Here is a 27,344-nt window from a genome sequence, read left to right as displayed (position 1 = left end):
AAGGTGAGGGTCGCCTGCCTGAAATTCTTTCTCTCCCCGTTCCTTCAGAGCAGCCTGGCATGTCTTCCAAGATGTGAGCACAGGAACTAATGGAGGAGCTGAAATTACTTTGTTTTAGGAATATATATATATTTAAATATATATTTTTATATATATGTATATATTATATATATTAAATAGATATATTTAAAGAGAATTCTGTTTGACGAAGTTCCAAGCAGAAGTCTCACACAGAAATGACTCAAGCACTAATTATAGTTATTGGTTGACAAGTATGTGAGTTTGCTTAACCTTTGATTCTGTGGGTATTTGATCATAGCACCCACCAAGGCTTCCCCTCCAACAGGTGTGTGCATGCATCCAAATTTTAACTTTCACATTGTGACCCAAGGACACCCATAGCATTGGCATATGGCATCTCCACAGGCTCCTGGCACAGGCGTTCACTGCTTGTAACAGCAGCTCCACTCCCAACCCTCTGCTCATCATAGGGACGCTGGGTGTAATGCAAGCCACTGGAAGAGAGACCTAAAGAGCCTTTATCTTTCACAGGTATCTCCTCTAAGTAAGGAAGATGCTGGAGAATATGAGTGCCACGCATCCAATTCCCAAGGCCAGGCTTCAGCATCAGCCAAAATCGTAGTGGTTGATGCCCTACATGAGGTACCACTGAAGAAAGGTACGTACGCCATCTCGCCAGTTAGAAATGGGTGGGGCTTTGCTGAATAGTCAAGTAGCAACGCAGCATACATAACTACTAAAATCCTGACATGTACGAAATCCAGGAAGGCGTTAGTCGTATGTAATTAAAGCCAGATCACATGCCTCCAGGAGAACACGTGGATGGCTGAGGGCCAGAGACTCAGAAGCTTTCTCCTCATTTCCAGAGAGTCCCTGTAACTTCTACGTGGCGTTTCCCCTTTGTTATCACTATGATATTCAACCTTCATTTAAAAGGGAGTGACTCTGGTCAATTTGGTCCTTCACTTTGAGCTTTTAAGAAAAAAATCTGCCTGCTGGGCATGGTGGCGCACTCCTTTAATCCCAGCACTCGGGAGGCAGAGGCAGGTGGATCGCTGTGAGTTCAAGGCCAGCCTGGTCTACAAAGGGAGTCCAGGATAGCCAAGGCTAACACAGAGAGACCCCATCTTGAAAAACAGAAAGAAAGAAAGAAAGAAAGAAAGAGAGAGAGAGAAAAGAAAAAATGTGCCAGGAGTAGTGGCACAAGCCTTTAAATCCCAGCACTCAGGAGCAGAGGCAGGCAGATCGCTGTGAGTTCAAGGCCAGCCTGGTCTACAAAGGGAGTCCAGGATAGCCAAGGCTAACACAGAGAGACCCCATCTCGAAAAACAGAAAGAAAGAAAGAAAGAGAGAGAGAGAGAGAGAGAAAAGAAAAAATGTGCCAGGAGTAGTGGCACAAGCCTTTAAATCCCAGCACTCAGGGGCAGAGCCAGGCAGATCGCTGTGAGTTCAAGGCCAGCCTGGTCTACAAAGGGAGTCTAAGACAGCAATGGCTACACAGAGAAACCCTGTCTCAAAAAACCAAAAAGGAAGAAGAACTGTTAGTCATGTATTGCTCTTCCAGAGGAAGTGAGTTCAGTTCCCAGTACCCACATGGGCAGCTCCTTAGTTGCCTATTAACTCCAGCTTCAGGGCTCCTATGTGGTCTTCTGGCCTACAGAGGCAGCCACACCAGTGTGGCGTATATTCACATAAAATGCACACATATGCATAAATAAGAAATAAAAATAAATCTTAGAAGCAAGCTAGAAAGGAGAACAGGTTGGCAAACACTGTTCTGTCCTAGTTCCCTGCTAAAAAGCATCCCCGTGAAGAATCCATCCTAGTGTCGCAGCAGTGCTAGTTCACACGGAGACTGCCTCAGACTGAGAAGAGCAGAACTTACTGTCAGCCTTCGTTACATCACTTCACTGGGCAGACCACTCTGCTGGGCAGCGGAAGGGATTAGCAAGTAGTGGTGTGTTTGGTCAGAAAGCTTTCCAGCAAGACCTGTGGTAAAGCCCAGCAGAGACAGCTGGGAGGTGGTCGCTTGTCTAATCTCAGCACTAGGACCTCCTCTTCCACCTTAAGCTCTGAGTGCGAGCTGGATACAGAGGTCCTTAGCCTCTCTGCATCACAACTTGAAAAACACGCTCGCGTCTCAGTTCTTGGGAAAGGTCCCCTTTCACACATAGCCAACAGAGCAGCACTGGCCCTCAAACTTAAAACCATGTGGAGCTCACATCCCACAGGGAGCTCAAGAATGTCACTGATACAGTTAGCATCCTTTATCCTTGTATTTTTGTTTTCCTTTTTCTCTCACCCCCCTCACTTTTTAACGTGCATGGGCAGTATGCAAGGCCACACCACATGCATGCAGTGCCCTATGAGGCCAGAAGAGGGCAGCAGATCCCTCAGGACTGCCAGGTAACTGCAGAGCTACCTCTCTAGGCCATTTGTTTGTTTTCTTTGAGGTCTCATGCACATGCCTGTAATCTCAGCACTTGGGAGGCTGAGGCAAGAGAGGCATGAGTTCAAGATTAACCTGGGCTACCTAGTGAGAAAACTTTCTTAGGACAAAATAAAGAGCGAGAGATGAGGAATGAGGGATGAGGTGGAGGAGGTCTGACCTTTGGCTCCTAGCTGTAAACAGTCCTCCTGTCTCAGACCGAATACTGGGTCTCCAGGCACATTACCATGCCCCACCCCCACCTGAGAGCCACATAATTTACCACTGTCATTGATTGCCAGTCATGTCCATATATGTACTAATTTTTCTTTCTTTTTTAAACAGGCGAAGGTGCTCAGCTATAAACCTGCAAAATACATTAGCCTCTGAGGCTAAAAGTGCTCCCAGACAACTGACAACTACACCCCCTATTCTTGCCTGACAATTTTCTTTTAACCTAATAAACTAACACTTTATTACAGCCAGCTGGTTTTACAAAGAAATCAAAAATAACACTTTAAGACTATCTACAAAAATTTATTGTTTATTTACAGAAAAAGCATGCATAGCTTTAAACAAAACAAATAAAATTGTTATCACAACAGCACATTTTGTCATTTTTTAAATAACAATCACGGAAACAGGATACTGATATATGCACTATCTCGCCGTGAACTTCTGACAATTAAACACTCATCATTCGAGGTGCGATACTCATGGACATGAGCTCCTGGAACAGCAGTTTGCATGCGTAAGGCATTCGCACCAAAGAAATCTGCAAAGAGAAGAGAAAGAGCAGTCAGCAGACCTGCACCACAGACTCCACTCTCTACCCAGACCAGGGTAAGGATCTGGCTCTTCAGGAGAGTGAGGGGGCTGCGTGTGTTCATCCTATGCCTCGCAGACTTTGTCATTCCTACTTCCTGCCAACAAACTGTATATTCACCCTTCCTAACTGGTAAGTTGTACATAAAAGGCTTAAGAAAAACTCTTGGTTGGCCTGGAGAGATGGCTCAGCAGTTAAGAACACAGGCTGCTCTTCCAGATTCTCGGCACCCACATAGCTACTCACAACTGGCTGTAACCTCAGTCCCAAGGGGATCTGATGCCCTCCTCTGCCCTCTGTGGGCATTGTACACAGATGGTACACAGACATACATACAGGCAAAACACCCACAAGCACATTAAAAATTGTTGGAATTCCTTATGCAAGATCTTATTATTTCAGAGATGAACAGCTTGAGAAATTGCTTTTACACTTATTTTAGAAAAGCCAGACTGTGTTTCCTTGTAAAACTAGTAATCTTAGAGACCTGCTATCAAACCTGAAAACCCCAGCCTGGCCCAGCACACTAACCGTGGCGTGACTACAGCGTAGCACACGAGACAGAACACAGCGCGCACGCACCTGGGTTTTGTTGCGGCAGCCCCGGCACTCGTACGTGTGCGTCCTGGTGTTAGCAATGGCCATTATTCCACAGAGATTGCAGACGTGAACCTGGTACGGATCCGACGCCTCAAACAACCTCTCTCTTAAAAACTGTGCTGCACCATGGGCAATCTGACAGTCTCGTTCCATCTCTCCAAAGCGCAGGCCACCATCACTGTTGATAAAGAAACACGAGCTTGCTTTGTACTCATTTAATGATTGTGCATGTATGTGAATGCCAGTGTCGCTGCACCTGTGCGGCGGTCAGAGCACAGCTACCTAAGTCAGCTCTCTCCTGGGAGCCGAACTCACATAGCTGGGCACAGCAGCAAGCACCTTCACCACTGAACCGTTTCACTAGCCCGGTGCCAACTTTCCTTATCAACACTGCTACGATAATGACAAGAGTGAAGCAGCAACAGTACAGGACTAAGTTCTGATGTTTACGCCTCTCTAGCCTGGTGAGGAGGGGAAAGTCGCCAGCCAGTTAATACACACCAGAAGGTCTCCAAATGAAGGAGACAGGAAACTGCAGCACACAACCTCCTCACCAAGTACAACGCAGCACAAAGCAGAGACTCGCTGTGCTATCATTTAACTTTCTAAAACTCAATTCTACCCTTGAAAGTGAATCTAAAAGTCAATCTAAGTAAAACAGCTTCCCAGTCAGGGATCCTCAGCAGCGGAGGCTGAAGTGACAAATGCACAGTGACAAGCACAATAGAATGGGTAAGTGAGTACACGTTTCCCAAGTCTAGAGACATGCATTCAGATGGCCACGTGAGTGTAGGATGACAGCCTCCTTAACGTAACATGCGCTCTTGTGAACTCAAGCACACTGAGTAAAACCAACGAGCTTACCACAAAAAGCTCTAGTCAGTTTTACACAATGCTACAAAAGGAACTTACTACACAGGAAGTTGGTAAATAGAGGAAGAGAGCATTCACCCAGCCGCTACTGTAGGAGCTGACGGCACAGCCTTAGAAGTGCCTGTCCCGCTGGCAATAGATGAACAGGTAAAAACTAGACTCACCAGGTTGTACTCTAGTTCATCAAAGACTTTACACAGTGACCAACAGCTACTAAGATCATGAAGGGAAGGCTACCATAAAGTACTACTACCCCAAACCTCAAACCCCAAGTCTCCTAGAGCCTCCAAATGCAATTATCTATTTAGAGAAACCAGGAAGTAACAGGCCTGGGGTGCAAGCATCCACAAGCACGTGTACATGCACACACGCACACACGCACACACAAATTAACATTTAAAAGAGTGTTAAGGGACACACCACTGTGGGAGGCAAGCCATCCTGGTCTAATATATCCGAGTTCTAGACAAGCCAGGACTATATAGAAAGACTCTGTCTCAAAAAAACAAACAAACAAAAACCTAACAAAATGCAACTAGGCAAATCTGAACCCTAGATACTTGGAAATATTTAGGAGGAGTTCTGGTTAGATTTTCTTTTTTAATGTGTTGGTGTGAGTGTTTATGTAATGTGTAGGAGCACCACATGTGTCAGAGGCTGGAAGAGGGAACCACGCGTGGCTGCTGGGATCCACACTGAGCGCCTTTGGATGTATACTAAGTGCTTCAACCACCGAGCCTTCTCTCAGCCCCAATTTGTTTTTCAGTATACTCACAGGACAGAACTGTCAAGTTACAGTCTGCGAGTCTCAAGAAGACCAAACTACTTTTATAACACAGCTTATTACTTATTTCTGTCACTGTGCTGACACCTACACTATCCATAACAAAGTAAGTAACACTGCTGGTGTCTTGGCACAGACTAAGGCAGAGGCACTGAGCTCTATTGAGCAGTGATAACTCCCCTGCATGAAGGCCAGCCAGCTTTACTTCAACAGTAACACCAGTTATGCTGATTTCAACTTTGTTATAGAACAAAGAATGAAAGGAACAACGTCAACCTTTTGCTCCAAGGAGAACAATTTTTGGGATGTACTACAAATGAGTAGAAGTTTGTGTGTAGGGGGCTGGAGAGGTGGCTCAGAGGTTAAAAGCACTGGCTGCTCTTCCAGAGGTCCTGAGTTCAATTCCCAGCAACCACATGGTGACTCACAGCCATCTATACTAGCATCTCATGCCCTCTTCTGGCATGTAGGTGTACATGCAGATGTACCACTCACATAAAATAAATAAATCTTCAAAAAATATTTTTAAAATATATTTTTAAAAGTTTGAGCCTTGCCGGGCGGTGGTGGCACACACCTTTAATCCCAGCACTCGGGAGGCAGAGGCAGGCTGATTGCTGGGAGTTCGAGGCCAGCCTGGTCTCCAAAGTGAGTCCAGGACAGCCAGGGCTACACAGAGAAACCCTGTCTCAGAAAACCAAAAAAAAAAGAAGGTTTGAGCCTCTAAGCAAAAATCAGAATTTTACAAAATTGTCTGCCACTTCACACTCCACAGCTTCCTACACTTAAAGGCTTTTCTAAAGACATCAGTAGTGATATATTAACAAGTATGGGGCTTTTTTCCCTTTGTGTGGAATATCTGTACAATCCAGGGAATCACTGTATCCCAAATGATCAATGATACTGCTATAACTGCATGTGGCACACAATCTGGAGGAGGAGGCAGGGACTGAACCAGGACCTGGCACACCTGCCACGTGCTCTACCAAGATGCACCCCCAGGAACCAAGGATTTTAATATAATAAACATAAAAAAAAATTAGTGATGAGGCTTCAGAGTTTTCATAACAACTACCCTTTAACACACTGAACTTGGTTGAGCTGGAGAGATGCCGCCCCAACAGTTAGGGGCACATATTGCTCTTGCAGAGGGCCTGGCTCAGTCCCCTGCATCCACCTGCAGCTCAGAACTGTCAGTAACTCCAGTGCCAGAGGACCCGACACCCTCTTCCGGCCTCTGCTATCAGCAGGCACGCACACAGCTCACATGCATACATGCAGCAAAACTCCCATACTCTTTTAAAGTAATTTTTAAAAAGAAAGAAAGGAACTGTAATTTACCTGCTGCGCTCTTCATGCCAGCATCCATACTATTTGGGAGGCTGGGGCAAAAATGCTTTAAGTCGGAGACCATTCTAAACTACAGGATCAATCAGTCTCTCAGACTCTGCCTGCCTGCCTATGTCTCTGTGTCTCTCTGTGTCTCTCTGTGTGTCTGTGTGTCTGTCTGTCTGTCTGTCTGTCTGTCTGTCTCTCTCTCTCTCTCTCTCTCTCTCTCTCTCTCTCCTGGCTCAAATGAAAAATAAAAAATTTAAACAAACTAAAGTAGCTCTTCATTTTAGTATAGCATCAACTAGCTAGCTATGTGACACCAGATCTCCCTCAATACTTTTACTATGAAAACCGTAACCCTGGGCCAGCAGGACGACTCAGCGGGCAAAGGTCCTTGATGACCTGAGTTCAAAGCCAGGACCCATTGTGAACAGAGAGAAACAAATTCCCACACGTTGTTTTCTGACCTCCATTCTCAGACCATGGCTTACACACACCTACATACAGTGTAATAAAAATGTTTTTCTTAAAGGCAATACTGAGCTTGAGTGGTGGCGCACACCTATAATCCCCAAGAGTTTAGAGGTGGAGGCAAGAAGACAGGCCACGCCTATGTAACAGAGTTTGAGTTCAGCTGTGCTATTATGAGATGCTATGGAAAGAAAGCAATGGGATGAGGGGAGAGGGAGGGAAAGGCAAAACACTGCAATGAATTAATTCAGAACTAGAAGAATCCAGCTGTCTTCTAGTTCACTGAAGAAATTTGCAAAAAAAAAAAAAGGTAAGCTGACGTCACTTATCACTAAGCCGACTTAGATATATACTGATTTTTCATTAAACATATGTTAATATATAATAGGTTTGACACTGTTTTAAATAAATATTTTAAATTTCAGTCTAATCTCTACCATAATGAAAAGACATAACTCACAGAAGTAAAGTCCTCTAAGGTTCCTAAAATCAAAGATTTGATGGCCACTCTTACATAGCTATATCTACGGTTTACAGAGGAAAACTGTTTGACGGCTGCACTTGCTGAGGCTCGGGCTCACTGGTAGAGCACTTGCCCAGAAGGCTCACAGCCCTGACTCTAAAGAAGAAAGGGAAAGGAACCCGCACATCAGAGGCGAGGGTGAGGAAGGAGGAATGAGCACAGCGACAACACCGTGAGATGTAACTGCTCACGCAGGCAGCCACCGTACACTGTCTCTAACACTCTCGAGTGGTGGCGCTGCGCCCTTACCGAGACCTGCCCTCCATGGGCTGTCTATTAAGGATCTGAATAGGCCCCCGAGCGCGAGAATGAATTTTGTCATCCACCATATGCTTCAAACGCTGGTAGTAAGTGGGGCCAATAAAAATCTGTGATGTGATTTTTCGACCAGTGAATCCATTGTAGAGTACCTGAAATCAGACACAGATTTGCTGCATTTAACTAAAAATATTAAACAAGTTCAGAAACACAGATGCATATACTCTATACTCCTATTTATATATATATAAAAAAAATCAAAACTAGCCTATAATGAAGGGGTAGTGACTGGAAGGGGACTTTCAAGGCATAACAACATTCTGCGTAATTTCTTCTCTCAGTGTGCGTGCTAGACCCACAGTGTGTTTACTTTGTAGAACCTCATCATGCTGTAGGCTTTCTTTTAAACAATAAAAGTACACCACACCAAACATACTTGTTATGTACAGGTATTCAAGTGCTTTTGTGATAACAAATATACCTCATTGCCTCTGAGATGGTAGCCATAATCAGATAAAAGATTAGAAATCTTCTGCACGTTGACAGCGTCATTAAATGGAGTGGCATCACCAATTTCACCCTTGTTAGCAGAGACCTTTGGAATAAAAGTATGTGTTTGAGAAGTTACACACCATAAAGATATATCCCATTAAAAAGATATGGTCTATAAAAGGGAAGATTTTAAAATTAAGAATGGTTAAAGTTGTGATTATCATTGAGATCCATTTTATTAATACCTACCTAAGATACTTCTAACAAAGTAATTGTCTAAAAAAGGCTAAAAAGCTCTCAAAGAGAAATCTATCCACGGGATCATGCACGAAGAAACACAGACTCCCAAACACCCCTGATGGACTCCAAGGAAATAATACCTTAATGTCTTAAAATGAAGCCACCCAAGCTGGGCATGGTGGCGCACGCCTTTAATCCCAGCACTTGGAGGCACAGGCAGGCAGATCACTGTGAGTTCGAGGCCAGCCTGGTCTACAAAGCCAGCCCAGGACAGCCAAGGCTACACAGAGAGACCTTGTTTAAGAAGGAAAAAAACAAAAAAGAAGAAGCCATCCGTGACTTAGACTACACTATTCTACTTAACAAGATATCCCAACCAGAAAACTTTCCCTGAAAGATGTATACACAGCTGAAGCCAAAATTTTCATATTCCTAAAGCCAGCCATGCATGAACTAACTCATCTATAGGAAAGAGCTAGATGCTATAACCACAAATACATACAAAGGCTATAGGTCCTGTATCTTACAAATAAATTGATCTTGAGCCCAATGGCACAACTAGCTAGCACAAGACACTTGTGCAAAAATCATCTCTTGGCAATACTTTTCATTTGTGTGTGTGTACAAACACACGTGGTGTGTGTTGGTGTATGTATATGTGTATGGAGAGGCCAGAAGAGAACATTAGGTGTGTTGGTCATCTGGGAAGAGGAACTGCCTCCGTCAGACTGCTCTGTGAGGCACTATCTTGACTAATAGTTGATGAGGAAGGGCTCAGCCCACAAGAGTGGTACCACCATGAACAGGTGTCCTAGGATGTACGAGAACACAAGCCGGGCAAGCCCCGGGAATCCTCCACGGCCTCTGCTTCAGTTCCTGCCTCGAGTGCCCTTCAAGAAAGGCGAGACCAAGCTGTGCGATGAAACCCTTCCTTCCTCAAGTTGTTTTATCACAGCAACAGACAGAAACTAAGATCTCAGGTTTCTTGGTCCATCAGTCCTCATATTTCTGAGACAGGTCTCTCACTCACTGAGCTCGGAGCTTGGCTCTTGACCAACAAGCACAGTGACCACACACATCAAAGCATTGGGGTTACAGCCCACCCTATTATTTGTATATTTAACTTATTTACTCAGAGATCAGAGGTCAATCTGTAGGGACCAGCTCTAACCTTTCACTATGTGGTTGGTTTGGGTCTAAACTCAAGTTGTCAAGTTGGTAACATCGCCCTGACTTGCTGAGCCATTTACCAGGCCCTGGTGTTATGACTTTTTACATGGATAAACTCAGGTCCTCAGGCTGGCACAGCAAATGCTCTTATCCACTGAGCCACCTTCCTAAGCACCACAAATTTCTTAAAAATAAAAAATGATGAAAAGGTAGAAAAACCAATCTGAAGGCAGGAAAGTATCATGATAACTTTTAACAAAGTATTTTGGCTTAAATATCCAAAAAAAAAAAAAAAAAACAACTTAATTTAAAAATTGAAAAAAAAAAGCCATCAGTTTGGAGCCTACTGTTTTTGAGGACAAAATCTTACCTTCCCTTGAAGGCATTCAATCAAGTGACCAATCGTCATCCGAGAGGGGATGGCGTGGGGGTTGATGATGATGTCAGGAGTGATGCCTTCACAAGTGAAAGGCATGTCCTACAAAGAAAGGTTTAAGAGACTTAAAGATACTGGAATCTCTTAGAGACAAAGCTAGACCTAACACTCAAGCAAATCTTCCAATGTCCTAATTCTCTTCAACATGTTGGGATAACAAATACTAAATTAAGAAAAAAACATGAACAAGAAATTTTAACTAATTTTTCAATATAACTCTGGGCTAAGTGTGAGGAAGACCGAAGACACCTACCTCTTGCCTGTACTGAATCCCACACGTGCCCTTCTGACCATGCCGGCTAGCAAATTTGTCTCCAATCTGCGGAATTCTAACAGAGCGCACCTGATTTCACATAAAAATGGGTTAGAAACCGAAATGTAGTACATTTCTAAAACAGTCTACATATATAAAGCTCTACTCACCCTTATTTTACAGAATTTATATCCTTCCTGGTTGAGAGTTACCATGACCTGGTCCACAATGCCTGTCTCGCTGGTTCTGAGGAAAGTGCTGCAGTCCCTCTTGGTATAGCGCCTGTTAGTGCTCTCCAGCTCGTCCTCGTTCTCAGGTAAGGTGACGGTTTTGCCTATAATAACATCATCTCCTGACACACGGACCCCTGGAGCTATCAAGCCATCGTCATCCAGCTTGTCGTAAATGGCATGCCTCATACCTAGGAGGAACCAGACAGGGAACGCTCTTAAATTACACTAAAGAAAAGTATTTAGATGCCACATAATCCTCCCAGCCAGCATGAGAAACATCTATAACTCTGCTCCAAATCCTTGATAAAGTCACGATTAACACCACAAATCCTGTTCATTACTGTCCTTACTCCAAACACTATAAACTCTGCACTCTGATACCACACTTTATAAAGTCCACTACACCTGGGCACAGAGACAACGCCCTTAATCCCAACACTCAGGAGGCAGAGGCTCTCTGAGGGTGAGGCCACCAAAGGCTACATAGCAAAGACCTGGTCTCAAAGTGCGGCTGTGGTAGGAGGGAGTCTGAAGAGCTGGCTCAGCAGTTACATCACTAGCTACTCTTCCAGAGGACCACGGTTCAATTGCCAGGACTCACATGGCAGCTCATAACTGGCTGCAACTCTAGTCAGATACTCTACTATGACTTCCATAGAGTAATTAACAAGAAACAAGAACTTCTAGGTAGCTTTTCATTATTTAAAAAATGTTTAGCAATATTTTAGCTAATAACTTTTTAAAGATTTATTTATTATCTATACAATGCTCTGCCTGCACCTGCATGCCAGAAGAGGGCATCAGATCACATTACAGATGGTTGCTGAGACTTGAACTCAGGACCTCTGAAAGAGCAGTCAGTGCTCTTAACCTCTGAGCCATGAGCCATAGCTAATAAATTTTACAGCTTTCACCACAGTTTAGGGAAGACACTGAAGAACAGGAGCAAACGGCACAGTAAGAAAGCACCTGGAGCTGTGGCCCATGAGACCACACGGTCTCTCTTCCTTTCCTGAGTATCTTCCTCACAGACTGACAGGACAAAAGATCTGAATTGAGAGTATGCCCTATAGTGTGAGCACTAAGAGCACCGCAGGACACACACTCCACAGTACAGCGGAGGAAGGGCAGCACAGCGTGCAACACTGCACAGACGTGCACCCCACAGCTGATGCCGCTGTCTCTTACCCTGGCACGTCTCACGTGTCGGCTTCTCAAACACTTCTTCTTGATCAAATCCTTTTTTAGACTCCTGTTCTTTGTATGATCGGTAGAACACAGACCTAAAAGCAGAGGTCCAGAGGTCATTTCGGATTTCTTTTAGTAAGAGGGCTTAACTGGTATTTGGGAGAAAATTTGAAGCACAAAACAAAGACGAGAATCACCATGCACTAGGATCCATGTCCCACTCTAGTGGGCTTCACACGGCATCGGACTCACAAGTGTGCACACCTGGTATCGTGGGCGAGAGCAGGAGGAAGCAGGTCACAAGTTCCTACTGACAGAGTCCTCTCATAACAGCCTGAGCAACGCACCCTGGGCCTGCACAGGCGCCTCCACTGAGGAGATTTCACATGAAGCTATAACACCCATGCTACACAGTCCTAGTTCTCCCCTATAAAATTACACGGGCAGAAAATTTTCTCTTCTAAATCCCTGTGTTTTAAACATCCTTCTTACATTACATTTTAAAATTAACCTTTTTATCAGTAAAAAAGAGAAAAATAGGAAGCCAAATGATGCACATTCGTAAGAAGACAGAGGCAGAATTGTCATGAATTCAAGGCCAGCCTGGACTACATGGTGAACTCAAGGCCAGCCTGGACTACATGGTGAGCTCAAGGCCAGCCTGGACTACATGGTGAGCTCAAGGCCAGCCTGGACTACATGGTGAATTCAAGGCCAGCCTGGACTACATGGTGAACTCAAAGCCAGCCTGGACTACATGGTGAGCTCAAGGACAGCCTGGACTACATGGTGAGCTCAAGGACAGCCTGGACTACATGGTGAACTCAAAGCCAGCCTGGACTACATGGTGAGCTCAAGGCCAGCCTGGACTACATGGTGAACTCAAGGCCAGCCTGGACTACATGGTGAACTCAAGGCCAGCCTGGACTACATGGTGAGCTCAAGGCCAGCCTAGACTACATGGTGAATTCAAGGCCAGCCTGGACTACATGGTGAATTCAAGACCACCCGACTACACGGTGAACTCAAGGCCAGCCTGGACTACAGAATAAGTTCCAGGACAACCACACAAAGAAAACCTATCTCGAAAAACAAAAACAACAAAAAACTTTTTCAAAAAATGTGTTTCCACTATATCCACTGTATTCCAACAAATTTTACCAAAAGCTGACCTGAAAAAGCCTCGATCCACAGCTGACCGATTCATGATAACAGAGTCTTCTTGATTATAGCCCGTGTATGATGCGATGGCCACAATTGAGTTGATTCCTGCAGTACATTGAATAACACATTAAAAGACCATCTGGGAAGCAAGGAAACCCATCCTTTCTTTAAAACCCATTTTCTTCAATTATATTTGTCACAAATGGTTGGATGTTTGTATCATGGAAATTGTTGCTATCTGTTCCTCCCTGAACCTGTGTGTGAGGCAACTGCTCTGCTAGCTAAAACCCGGAAACTGTCCCTCCTAGTGAGGACACCCTACTATTAGTAGGCAAGTCAGTTTGTAATTACAGAGTGCTTCCCTATGCAAGTCTCTGGATCGCCATGGCAACTCTGTGCCTTAAACATAGGTAAGTATGCGTGACCCCAGGGTGAATAAGCATCAAACGCAGGCCTAAGACCCTTGCCTCCTAATTTATAAATATGAAGCTGGCACTGCCCTGCTGCCCTCTCCTCATGCCACCACAAAGTGATGCTGACATTTCTTTTTTCTTTTTTCTTTCTCCTAGACAGAATTTCTCTGTATAACCTTGGCTGTTCTGGACTCTGTAGAGCAGGCTGGCCTTGAACTCACAGAGATCTGCCTGCCTCTGCCTCTGCCTCTGCCTCTGCCTCCCTGAGTGTTGGAATTACGGGCATGTGCCACCACTCCCAGCTGACAATTAATTCTTAGTAGCTGCTACCCTACCTACATTTCCTGACAAAGACCAGGTGTGGTGACAGATGCCTATCATCTGACACTCAGGGGAGGGCTGAGGCAGGAGAATCATTTCAGCTCAAGAATTTGAAAACAGCCTAGGTAACAAACATAAGACTATCCCATCTTTATAGAGTATAGGGAAGGAGAAGACAGGGGGAGAATGGAGGGAGGGGGGAGGGAGGGAGGGAGGGGGGAGGGAGGGAGAGAGAGAGAGAACAAACCAGCGAGCACTGTGTTCAAAGGATAAAGACACTTTCTTGCTATGCAAGCCAGGCAAACTGAATCTGATCCCAGAATCTACATAAAAGAACTGACCCCACAAAACTGCCCTATAATCTATATGCATGGCATGGCACCCACACATAATAATAATAAATAAAAGAGATTGACTAATTGTAAGGATTAAGCCAGGAATTAAGAAGCCCCTAGTTGTATTCCCAGCACTCAGGAGGCATATGTAGGAAAATCAGCCTACGCTACATAGTGAGCCAGCTTCTCTCCCCCCCCCCCCCCACACACACACAAATTGATAACACAGTATAACATAGTAACTAAATTATTGGGAAGTGTTAAAAAACCAAGGAAGACAGAAGATACAAAGACCTTGCAAGTCCATGAATCAGAATTAATACTGATACAAACCCTGGTGCCCCATATTTGTCCACTTCCCCTTGGTGGGGAGGCCTGGTAGCACTCAGAGAAAGGATAAGCAGGCTATCAGGATGAGACTAGATAGCCTATGATCATATAGTGGGGTAGGGGGTCCCTTTTGGTCAAAGACATAGGGGAGGGGGAAAGGGTGAAAGTGGGAGGGAGGGAGGAACAGGAGGATACAAGGGATGGGATAACAATTGAGATGTAATCTGAATAAATTAATTAATTTTTTTTAAAAGCTTAAAAAAAAGAATTAATATTGTACAAATAGCATCCTACCATGGGAAAACTACACATTCAATGCCTTACCAACAAAATTCCCAGCCATTCTTCACAGATACAGAGAAAGCAATCTTATTATTCATTTGAAAGCAAAGAGACACTAGACAGCCAAAGCAATCCTGAGTATAAATAGCACTAGCTGGCTGGGCGTGGTGGTGCTCACCTTTAATCCCAGCACTCAGGAGGCAAAGGCAGGCAGAACTCTGAGTTCGAGGCCAGCCTGGTCTACAAAGTGAGTCCAGGACAGCCAAGGATACACAGAGAAACCCTGTCTCAAAAAAAACAACAAAAAAAAAGTATTCAACATCATCAGCCATCAGGGAATATAGATTAGACCTGCTTTGAGACTCCCTCCCACCCCTGTCAAATAGACTGTTCAAAAGAAAAACACTCAATAAAACGCTGACAAGGATGTGGGAAAGAGAAACCCCTATTCACCTTTATAAGGAGTGCAGACTGCTGCAACCACTATGAAAATTAGTGAGTTTTTTCAAAAAGCTCTAACTGTAATATCATATTTTAATAACCTATGGAGTCCAATTTCTACTGCCCAAATATATACTCAGGGTATGGGGTCATCCACTCAAGTGGAGTAGAACTACCAATAGCCACATCCTTTAAAAAGCGGATGCTCCCTCTCTGGGGAGCCATCAACTCCAAGCCTTCACTTTTAAAATAACACTCACACTGCTCAGGCTCTCTCCACACCACGAGAACAAGCTCTAGCCACACACAGTGACACTCCAGCCACACTGCACTGACATGACCACTACCTAGCCCTCCATCTCGTCGGTTCACAAAGCAAGGCCCTTGCTCAAACTCACATTCAAACATCCCGTTACCAGGATCATTCCTTCATAGAAGCAGCCAACATCCCAACAGGAATCATTAATTTTGACACTGGTTTTTTTGTTGTTTTTTTTTGTTTGTTTGTTTTTCGAGACAGAGTTTCTCTGTGTAGCCTTGGCTGTCCTAACTCACTTTGTAAATCAGGCTGGACTCGAACTCAGTAATCCACTTGCCTCTGCCTCCTGAGTGCTAGGACTAAAGGTGTGTGCCACCACACCCGGCCCTCTTGATACTGTATTTCTTTCTTTTTTAAAGATTTATTTTTATTTATTTATTTATTTATACAGTGTTCTGCCCACATGACAGAAGAGGGCACCAGATCTCATTATAGATGACTGTGAGCCACCATGTGGTTGCTGGGAATTGAACTCAGGACCTTTGGAAGAACAGCCAGTGCTCTTAACCTCTGAGCCATTTCTCCAGCGCCAACTGATAGTGTATCAAAAGGATTTTGTGCCCCAACAAAACCTTTTCCACACATCCACCATTTTATTCATTCATGTTTCCCAAATTCTAGAGTCTGTAAGACCAGTCCCTGTGCTGCACACACTGCTCAGTCTTCCCAGGCACTTCCCACTGCAGTGTCTTAAGCATGGCAAAATCTTAAAGAACAGAGCACAGGGGACACACCTGCTGGCAGCTCTCTAAACCGCAAATACTCCATAGACCTTGTCGTCACAAGTGGTTTCTGAGGGTAATACAGAACATGGGCCAAGGTGTCCATCCGCACGTGGAAGTTGGTGATATAAACTCCCATAGCCTGCTTGCCCATAGCAGACTGGTATGTGTTTCTAGGGGACTAATGGTGAGAACAAAAAACAAAGACAATAAATATTTAACAACAAAGCAGAAATAAACTGGTTAAAAAGTTTCTGACTCTTCTTCTCAAAGACAGGTGATAACCACTGTGGCTCTCAACTAAAACCAAGAGCAGATAAACTGTGGCAGTTTAATGGGAAGTGTCCCACAGTCTTGGGCATCTGACCTCTTGGTTCCCAGGTGACGGTGCTGTTCCGGGAGGGTTAGGAGGTGTAGCCTTGCTGGCAGTACATCACTGGGGACCGGCTGTGAGCTTTCACAGCCACACGCTATCCCCACTTTGCTCTCTGCTTCATGCTTTGGGATAAGGATGTGAGCTCTCGGCTTTCTGTCCCTGGGCTCTGCTCCTCCCTCACGGACTCTTATCCCCTCTGGAGGCAGAACCCAAAATAAATTCCATCCTTAAGTTGCCTTTGGTCATGGTATTTTACCACAGAAATGGAAAAGTAACCAATACACACGTCAAACTGCTGATTCTGTAGGAGCTAGACCCCTCTGACAGGATTTCATACTAATTCCTAATATTTATTACTTCCCCGATTCTCTGTAAATCAGAAGACAGAACACGACCAACCTGGTTATGATCAGGAAAAGGAATAATAGATGCGCAGACGCCAAGAATCATTGATGGGTGAATCTCACAGTGGGTGTACGTGGAACAATAAGCCACTTCTTTCTCCTGCAAGTCATCTGGAGTCATTGCCAGCATCACCGTTTCTTCTTCCAGGGTGTCAATGTATTCTACTACCCCACTGGCCACCAGATCCTGCCAACTGAAAAATTCACTCCATTTCATGAAATACTTTAATACAAAGCCTACTGCTTAAAAACTACCCCTATTTGTGTTTCTACTAATACAAAAGCAATTCAAACAGAGATATATGACTGCTACTGTGAAAAGCCTATATTATAAAGTACTTGCAATTTACTTTGTTTTAAAGATCTATGCTTGTGGAGTAAATAAAATGCAGAATAAGGTCTGGTAGAATATATATCCACTCATTACTCATATTTACTAGTGAAATGGACATTATGATAAAAATGACAAAACAGGCTAGTATGAGTTGAGAGTCTTCACTTTTTTACAATGTGTATTATTTTATAATAGATCTATGATATTATTAAAAGTAAAAATTTAAAGCAAGTTCGTCTTTATTTATTATATTTCTTATTTATGCAGACTCCGCTGAGGCAAGAGCATCATAAGTTCAAGGTCAGGCCTGGACTTCATTGTGTGTTACAGGTCTTTCTAGCCTATATAGCAAGAATGTTCCCAAAACATACATTCCTCACACTGCCTGTACTATGCCCTGCAGGACACAGGTTATGTCTAATTAAACTGCTCATGAGTCATAGCAAAAGACGTTCACAGTTCAACACAAATCCATCATGTCACTGTATAATAACAAAAACTAAGAAAAATAAATACAGCTGCTGATGAAAAAGCTTCTCCCATGGCACCGATAATATTGTGACCTGAGCAGTGGCACTGGCTTACAGCCTGTGATAACACTAAATTACATGCTACCCATCTCAATTCCGTGAACACTCGCGTTTCTTTCTCACCCACAGTCTCACCTGTAGTTGTTATATTCTCTCTCTTTCAACTGGTCAATGTGTCTCTTCTTCAAAAGAAGCTTTTGTTTTTCCACAATCAGAAGTGGCCTGCAAATGCGGCCTGCATCCGTGTAGATCCGAATCTCCCGCTCCCGGATATCTCTGATCATAGAAACCTAGGCATAAAGTCAGAACAAGCTCATGAACTCGCATTTCTTTTTCTTTTTCTTTTTTTCTTTTTTCTTTTTTTTTTTGTCTGATGACAACTCAATAAAAAAACAATAACAAAAACTAAAAACAAGTAGCTGGGCATAGTGGATCCACCTATAACACCATCACTCAGGAAGCTGACTGGAGAGGATCAGTTGATTCTAGAACTTTTACCAGCATGGGCAAATGAGTAAGATTACACTGAGCTGGGCATAGTGGCACACATCTTTAATGCCAGGGAGGCAGAGCCAGGTGGATGGCTGTGAGTCTGAGCAAGTCCAGGACACAAGGAAATCCTGTCTCCAAAAAACAAAACAAAACAAAACAAAGCACAAGCGTTGGAGAAGTCGCTCAGCTGTTAATATCACTTGCTGCTTTGCTGCTATTATAGACAACCCAAGCTCAGCTCCTAGCACCACATGCTAACTGAGAACCATCTGTCACTCAGGTCTCGAGGATCCTGAACCCACTTCTGGCCTCCACAGGCACCAGATACACATGTGGAGCACATACATACATATAGACAGACAGACAGACAGACAGACATTCATACATGTAAAATACAAGGGCTGAGGACACACACAGTTCAGCAGCAGTAAAGAGCTTTCCTTAGCATGAGGCTCTAGGTTTGCTCTTCAAAACTACACATGCAAAAAAAAAAAAAATTTAATAATAGAAACAAAATAAATAAAATTACTAAATTTTAGGTGAACCAAGTATCAAACAAAATAGACACACCGGGAAGTAGTGGAGCACACCTTTAATCTCAGTGCTCAGAAGGGAGCAGCAGGCAGATCTCTGAGTTCAAGGCCAGCCTGGTCTACAGAGCAAGGCTACACAGAGAAACCCTGGCTCGAAAAACCAAAATAAATAAATTTTCCTTGATAGACAGGGTTTCTCTGTGTACCCCTGACTGTCCTGGACTCATTCTGTAGACCAGGATAGTTTCAAACTCCAAAGACCCTCCCGCCTCTGCCCCCCAGTGCTAAGCTAACCTTCTTAATTAATAACATCTGGAAGCAGGAGTACATAAGTCAGTAAGAAATGACAAAAACGCTTTTTCAGTACCAAAACACAAGTATATAAAATATCTCTTGTCTTAGATTTGTTTACTTGCTTTTTTTGGTTTTGTTCTTGTAGGGCTGGAGAATGACCCTGGGGCCTGGCTTACGCCAGCAAGTGCTCTACCACTGAGTTACAGCCCAACCCTTACTTTAATATACTACTAACTAATCACAGGTTCTCAGCCTGCCACCTTCCAGTAACTAGCCCTATGTTGCTCTGTATTTTAACCAAGGTCTCTATGTAGCTCTGTCTAGGAACACTTTGTGTAGAGCAGCTGGCCTTAAATACACAGAGGTGTGTCCCCTGACCCCAGAACACTGGGACTGAAGACACGCACACCATGCCTAGCTAGTGCTGTCTTGCCCATCTCTCCCCTTTATTTCAAAGCCTGACTTCCTCACCCAGCAAACAAATGGCTTAAAGTCCACCTAGAGTACCTACCAGCTACAGGTCATTACTTGAAATATGACCATACTACAAGGATAAATTCAGAGTCAAAAGATCTAATATTTTCTAAGACGCAAAACATTGCACTAATACTTTTAAATCTATAATGTTTTAAGGGTAACATTTTGGATGTATCAGTTAAATACAGTGTTAAAAGTTATTTCGTTTGTTTCTACTTTACTTTTTTAGTGTGACTACTGAAAAATTTTAACTGTGTATGTGGCTCACACTGTATTTCTACTGAATGGCCTTGGTCTACAAAACACATTCCTAGAAATATAAGTATTTTGGAAAAACATGAACTACAGAATCTATGAATACTTAATAGCACTACGAAATTCTAAGTTCTTCTATGTAAAGAAGTCAAAAAGGAAACTCACTGGGCAGTGGTGATACACACTTTTAATCCCAGCACTCAGGGAGGCAGAGGCAAGCAGATCTCTGTGAGTTCAAGGCCAGCCTGGTCTACAGAGTGAGCTCAAAGACTACACAGTAAAATCCTATCTCAAAAAACAAAACAAAAACAAAATGGAAAAAATAAAATAAAATAAAAGGAAAAAAAAAACCAAAACGGAAATTTAATTTTCAGTGAATCACCTAATCCTACTATATAATCTTAGAAGTCAATGACTAGAATAAACTAATTGTCCAAAAATTGGAAAATTGAAAACTGGGTCATACTTCCCATAAAATCATTTCTAAAAAAGGGAAATCATAGGAGGCAGAGTCAGATGGATCTCTGTGAGTTCGAGGCCAGCCTGGTCAACAAATACAAAGCGAGTCCAGGACAGTCAGGGCTGTTACACAAAGAAACCCTGTCTTGAAAAACTAAAAAAAAAAAAAAAAAAAAAAAAAAAATATATATATATATATATATATATATATATATATGCGCAAAGGTCCTTCTTACTCCTTGGTGACCTGGGTTCAATCCCAAAAACCAACTTGACAGAAAGAGAGAACTGACTCCCACAGCTATCCTCAGGCCTCCATATGTAGGCCACAATACACACACAAAGTAAATAGATAGGTAGATAGGCATACAGAGCTTTGTTTTTTGGGTTTTTTTTGGGGGGGGGGCGGGGAGGGACAGGGTTTCTCTGTGTAGCCTTGGCTGTCCTGGACTTGCATTGTAGACAAGGCTACCTCGAACTCACAGTGATCCACCTGCCTCTGCCTCCTGAATGCTAGGATTAAAGGGGTGTGCCACCAGGCCCAGCTATGTAAGGAGCTTTTTAAAAGTGTTAAAAAGATACATAAAAGGCAGGTAATTCTTAAAATAGCCTAAAGTATCAGACTATTGATAATAGACTTGACAATTCAGAGAAGTCCGGTTCACAGGGAGATACCAACACAAAGACAGTTTTCACTAGTCTTATGCCTTCTCTACAGATCTCACGGGACACACCGTTGAGCTGGTTATAGACTCTTACTTCAAACTGGAGATGCAGCTCAGTGGAGGAGCATCTGCCTAATATGAACACGGCCATGGATGCAACTGTCACCACTGTAGAAAGAGGAGAAAAGCGAGGAAAACTTCTTACCTCTGACACGATGATGTCCATCTGGCGCCGCAGCTTCCTCAGCGTGTTCATCAGCTGTTCCGGATCTTTGTGGATCCCAACCCAGCAGCCATTAACAAAAATCTTGGTTGCACTATATGAAAAGCCAAAAGCATTGTAGACTTAGGGGACCTATACTAACCACAACCTGAAAACTGATAACAGTTTAAAGAGAAAACTCCTCTGTACACACTCAGCAATGGCTGCAGGAGAAATCTCTTCTAAATTTTCCATGCTCCACTCTTCTAAAAACTCCAAAATTGGCGAAGGTTGAGATCCAACTGAAATATAAGCCATCAGGGCTAAATTCTTCACAAGTCCTACAGCGTGGCCCTAAGGAATAAGCCACGTGATTATTAACATCTGTTTTACGTTCCTATTAAAACTGTTTTCTACATTTTATTTTCAATTTGACTTCAAGGTATACATATAACTTTCTAAGAAAAAGACTATTAAAAACAAAACCTTGATTTTGAAACTATGATGAATAATTAACTAAAACATTTCTTGGGATAATTGTGACATATATACTAGCAGAGCTTTTTTTAAAGTTTCTTAGAAACCGAGTGGTGGTATACACCTTTAATCCCAGCACTCAGGAGGCAGAGGTAGGCAGATCTCTGTGTTGGAGGCCAACCTGGTCTTACAGGACAGCCAAGACTACACAGAGAAACTCTGTCTCAAAAAAAAAAAAAAAAAAAAAAGTTTCTAAGCATATATCAATTACAATTACACATTTCAATAACATTCTCATATATATTTCATTATAACATTTTCATACAAGTAAAATATTTATTAAGCATTTTTTTTTTAGTTTGGAGGGGGTACACATGAGTACAAGGTTCACAGCACCCAGAGGAGAACTCCAGGTCACCTGTTCATAACCGCTGAACCATCTCCCCAGCCACTACATAACGAATTTTAGTCATATTCAATCCTTCTCTCCACTCCTGCCTCCCCCACTACTATTACTCCCTTTCTTCTTTCCAACTATGAAGCTACTTGCCTTTTTGTTCTGAGTGAGTTCTGTCAGGGCTGCTTACAGAACAATGTACCCATGTGCGCTTTACCTATGGCTACACCACTGAAGAAGATGTCTCTCTTGCCTCCATCAGCTGACATCTTCATTAGCAAACTTTAAGCTGAGCATTAACCGATAATGTTATTACCTCTGGAGTCTCAGCAGGACACACCATTCCCCACAGTGTATTATGCAACTGTCTTGGCTTTGCTAGCTTGCCATCTCTACCAATCGGTGAATTTAAACGACGCAGGTGAGAAAGAGTAGATGCAAAAGTCAGGCGGTTTAATACCTAGAAAAGAAAGGAACAAATCTTTAAAATCTGAGTAAGCTCCATAATTCCATTATCACAGTGAAGTGAAGTGACATTTTTTACAAGCCACTGAGTTATCTTTGTCTGTAATCTTTTTACCTAGTAAGCTATCTCCCTGGTCCCAATTTTCTTTGTCAATTATTTTATTCTTTGCTGTCTTTTAGCCCTAGAATGGCAGTTGGTTTATGTTAGCTACTAATAGGTGTTAAAGTATATGACGTCAACTCATACCTTTTTGACGCCACTCCATCAATACTAACCCCAGCACTTTCTCCAGGCTGAGGCCTCTGAATCTAACAGACGCAAATACCAATTGCAAATATTTCTGAGACATTAAGTGCAATACTACTTACACAAAGTCTTATAAAATCTACATGTGGGGCTGCAGCTTCTTTGTGAGCTGCTGTTTCTGCCCTCCTCTCTCACTTGAACTGTTTCTAAATTGTGCTTCAACACTGAACTCAGCTGTCACCTACTAAAAATAGTTGGCTCACCTATTAGGCTCGATGAATGTCTTTTGTCAGCATTCCCAGGTAACTTACCATAATTCTAACAGAGTCTCTTTTTGTTTGTTTGGTTTTGGTTTTTCAAGACAGGGTTTCTCTGTGTAGCCTTGGCTGTCCTGGACTCGCTCTATAGACCAGGCTGGCCTCGAACTCACAGAGATCCTCCTGCCTCTGCCTCCTGAGTGCTGGGATTAAAGATATGTGCTGCCACCACCAGGCCTTCCCAGGATTTCTTAAATCATCTATGTTTCTAGGAATCAGGAACTTAAATTTGGAATCTCACTGCCAAATCAACCAGGTAATACTAATATTGGCTAGTTTTGTTTTTTTTTTTAAATATGAAAATATGTAAACTACGCATAGTTGTACACACCTGTAATTCTAACATTTGGGAGTAGAAACAGAAGGACTGTCTAAGTTCAAGGCCAGGCCAGCCTAGTAGGGAGACTTTATCTAAAAAAAGATTAGCTTAGTTTTGAAAGTTAATGCCCAGTGACTATTTATAACGCTTTTCTAGGTGGGCCAGTAGCTGAAAAGCAAGCACCTTCCACACACAAATGAGGATAACAGATCTCACACCTTGTCATCTGACCTCCACACAAGCATCATGGTGCCTGCATCCCCCAAACTATTTAAAATATAATTAAAAGTTGGGCGTGGTGGCACACATCTTTAATCCCAGCACTTGGGAGGCAGAGGCAGGTGGATCGCTGTAAGTTCGAGGCCAGCCTGGTCTACAAAGTGAGTCCACGACAGCCAAGGCTACAGAGAAACCCTGTTTCAAAACAGCAAAACAAAGCAATAATGTGTGTGTGTGTGTGTGTGTGTGTGTGTGTGTGTGTGTGTGTGTGTGTGTGTGTACACATATATATATAAAGATGAATTTTAGCCAGGCAGTGGTGGCACATGCCTTTAATCCCAGCCCTTGGGAAGCAGAGGCAGTGGGTCACTGAGTTGGAGGCCAGCCTGGTCTACAAAGCTAGTTCAGGACAGCCAAGGCTACACAGAGAAACCCTGTCTCGAAAACAACAACAACAACAAAGATGAACTTTAAAGCTTTCACCAGATGATGTAGTTCATGTGGTGAGTGCTTGCCAACACGCATCTACCTCTGGGTTCAATCTCCAGTATCTCATAAAGGGGCACAGTAAAACATGCTGATAATCCTAGCACTTGGAAGGGAGAAGCAAAAGGTTCAGAAATGTTAGACACTCAAATTCACCTTTAACCCTGTATAGCAAGTTCCCTATGAACGCACTGCACAGTGGCCATCTCACCTGAGACACCCCAGCTCTGGCTTGATGAGCTTTCTTCTGGTCACCCCAGTTCCCAGTGGCTAGAGAGTATTTTAGGCCATCGGATATGATCCTTGTTTTAATGGCCAGCTCCAAGTTAAAGTCCTTTCCACGATCAATAAATTTCTGTGCATAGATTCGTACTTCTTTCAGCAAATTCTTAAACATGCTGTCGAATAAGATGGTGTTATTGTAAAGATGGAAAACTCTGCAAAAACATGCATTTTCAACAAAGACAATACCCGCCCAAAAAAGGCCATGGCAGTGTAAGCAATTATGACTCTTTTTAGACCTATATATCCTGCATACACATACAGTAGACAGAACAGTTAAGATCATGTGCTTAAAGGAAAAAAGCTTTAGTGAGGCAGTGGCCAAAAACAGCTAAGATAAACTAACCTAGGGACTGAGGTCAGTCACTGAAGTCCTGCTAAGAAAGCATGAGGACGTGAGCGTGAATGCATGTGTACGCTGACCACTGAGTGTACACTGACCACTGTGTGCACGCTGACCACTGAGTGTGTGTACGCTGACGACCGTGTCTACGCTGACCACCGAGTGTACACTGACCACCATGTGCATGCTGACCACCATGTGTACGCTGACCACCGAGTGTACACTGACCACCATGTGCATGCTGACCACTGAGTGTGTATACGCTGACCACCATGTGTACGCTGACCACCGAGTGTGTACAATGACCACCATGTGTACGCTGACCACCGAGTGTGTACAGTGTGTACAATGACCACCATGTGTACGCTGACCACAGTGTGTACGCTGACCACGGTGTGTATGCTGACCGAGTGTACACTGACCATGGGGGACACCCTGGGCACTAAGGAAGACCCATCTATAAAGGAAGGTATGAGTCCTCTCTGTGACTCAGTATGCAATTCCTTACCCTCTAAATAAGAACGCAAGCAGAGGCCCAGCGAGATCCAATCTTTTGTTTCCATAGTGATCTCTGTCGTCTAGTTCTCTTCTACCCAAAGCTGCTAGAAGTAACCTATGAACCATATACCTAGAAAAGAAAAGAATCAAAACACAACTTGTAACATTCTTAGCTTTAAAGAAAAAACTTTATCTCAATTGTAACTTTTAGCAAAGACTGTTAGACGATAAAATATAACTTACCCTAAGAAATAGGCCTTTTTGGTCTCACAGAAATCACTGACACCAACGTGAGGGAGCATTTCTTTCTGTAAGACTTCTTTTGCATACTTAATTCTTTTCTCCTTAGTAACACCAGGCTTTGCCCCTCTTGAACCGATGAAGTTTAAGGCAACATTCTGTTCTTGGATGACAAACGCTTCATCGAGAGAGGGTTTAACCTAGCAAACAATCTACATTAAGTTTTTTCAGTTATATTTTTACCAAAATTAATTTTATTAACATGCAAAGTAAATCTGACCTATTTTTAGAAAATCAGGGAATCTCAACATCCCAGACATGGAAGGCTCCTCGGAGATAGAGAGATATCTGTTAATCCACCCAGTATGAGCGATTTCACTTTCTCGAAAAATACAAGTAATTCCTCTATTTTTAAAGTAGTATATATTTTATGTTTTAACGACTGGTGCTTTAAAAACAAAAGCCAAAAGCTGGGTGTGGTGGGGCACGCCTTTAATCCCAGCACTTGGAGAGGCAGAGGCAGGCGGAGCTCTGTGAGTTCAAGGCCAGCCTGGTCTACAAAGTGAGTCCGGGATGGCCAACGCTAGCACACAGAGACTCTGTCCCAGAAAAACAAAACAAAACAACACACACACACACACAAAGCCAAAAATAAGACATTTCTTTTGGGTACCTCAAATACATTTAGAGAAGTTTCAGGATGCAACTAAAATTTACTGGGCTACAAATGTTTTTCTTTTCAGTGTTTGCAGAAAGAAACACTTAACCTATCAGTGAAATCACTCACTACCCTGAAAAGCAGACTGTTTTATAGCTGCGATGTTAGAGACTCACATTCCATTCCTGCCACCATCTATGGCCTCTGAGCAATCAGGTCAATAGTTCCCCCATCTAGGAAAAGGTTAGGAAAAATAACTCTTCCTCATGCTGTCACTCGGTGTCTGAGAGCTTGCCTAGCACATGTGGACTGAGGTTTAATCTCTAGCACCCTACCCCCCCTAAAAAAAAAACTTTTTCCTGAGTTCTACTCCAATTTTAAAATTCTCAATTTCCAATTATACACAATAGTGGGCATAATAAATCTCGGTAACAGTGAGAAGCTGGGTGTGTGTAATTACTGTCCCGTCACGTATCTTATCACACACATGGGTGCTTTTCTAGAGCGTGACCTAGTGTTTTCTCTCATTCATCCACAGTTTTAAACATCCACATTCTAATCATGCTACCAAAGGTCAGGAAAAGACCACATAATCCAGTCAAGGTCAGATATGGTGGCACATGCCTGCAATCCCAGCACTCGACAGAGTCAGAAGACTGCCAGCCTGGTATACACAGTGAGATCTAGGACCAGCAGGGATAAAAAGTGAGACCTGCCTCAAACAACAATAAAAATCCCACAATAGATGGTGGGTCAAGTAATAATTTTTGAAGGAAAACTGGTACTACTCTTATTACAAAACTATCTGGTTATGGTTAATAGGATTTCAAGAAGGAATCGACAGCTAAAATGTACTTTCAAAAGATTAAAAATGTAGAATGAATGCTGGATTCACGGGCCTGTAAAAAAATCAGTCTATA

At 43.1% G+C, this 27,344-nt stretch overlaps 2 protein-coding genes across 2 annotated transcripts in view; one reads left to right on the top strand and one right to left on the bottom strand.

Annotated features, from left to right (window-relative positions):
• IGFBP7 (insulin like growth factor binding protein 7) overlaps positions 1–3,056 on the top strand; it is a 60,011-nt gene extending 56,955 nt beyond the window's left edge. Inside the window, exons 4-5 of the mRNA XM_084760522.1 lie at positions 553–679; positions 2,795–3,056. Of these exons, the coding sequence (XP_084616648.1) occupies positions 553–679; positions 2,795–2,814 (147 nt within the window). The 3' untranslated portion in view covers positions 2,815–3,056. The remainder of the gene's footprint in view (positions 1–552; positions 680–2,794) is intronic.
• POLR2B (RNA polymerase II subunit B) overlaps positions 2,978–27,344 on the bottom strand; it is a 37,879-nt gene continuing 13,512 nt past the window's right edge. Inside the window, exons 8-25 of the mRNA XM_084760499.1 lie at positions 25,770–25,966; positions 25,537–25,656; positions 24,615–24,801; positions 22,667–22,810; positions 21,691–21,830; positions 21,480–21,591; positions 18,235–18,389; positions 17,231–17,429; positions 16,468–16,636; positions 13,301–13,397; positions 12,129–12,223; positions 10,878–11,128; positions 10,708–10,797; positions 10,389–10,496; positions 8,598–8,711; positions 8,108–8,268; positions 3,858–4,053; positions 2,978–3,224 (exon numbers count right to left, since the gene is read on the bottom strand). Coding sequence (XP_084616625.1) covers positions 3,135–3,224; positions 3,858–4,053; positions 8,108–8,268; positions 8,598–8,711; positions 10,389–10,496; positions 10,708–10,797; positions 10,878–11,128; positions 12,129–12,223; positions 13,301–13,397; positions 16,468–16,636; positions 17,231–17,429; positions 18,235–18,389; positions 21,480–21,591; positions 21,691–21,830; positions 22,667–22,810; positions 24,615–24,801; positions 25,537–25,656; positions 25,770–25,966 — 2,625 coding nt within the window. The 3' untranslated portion in view covers positions 2,978–3,134. The remainder of the gene's footprint in view (positions 3,225–3,857; positions 4,054–8,107; positions 8,269–8,597; positions 8,712–10,388; positions 10,497–10,707; positions 10,798–10,877; positions 11,129–12,128; positions 12,224–13,300; positions 13,398–16,467; positions 16,637–17,230; positions 17,430–18,234; positions 18,390–21,479; positions 21,592–21,690; positions 21,831–22,666; positions 22,811–24,614; positions 24,802–25,536; positions 25,657–25,769; positions 25,967–27,344) is intronic.

This window comes from Acomys minous, assembly GCF_964271855.1.
Source record: "Acomys minous genome assembly, chromosome: 15".
In the NCBI taxonomy this organism is placed as follows: Eukaryota; Metazoa; Chordata; class Mammalia; order Rodentia; family Muridae; genus Acomys; species Acomys minous.
The sequence above is the reverse complement of the archived record's forward strand: the minus strand, read 5'-3'. Positions and strand labels throughout refer to the sequence as shown.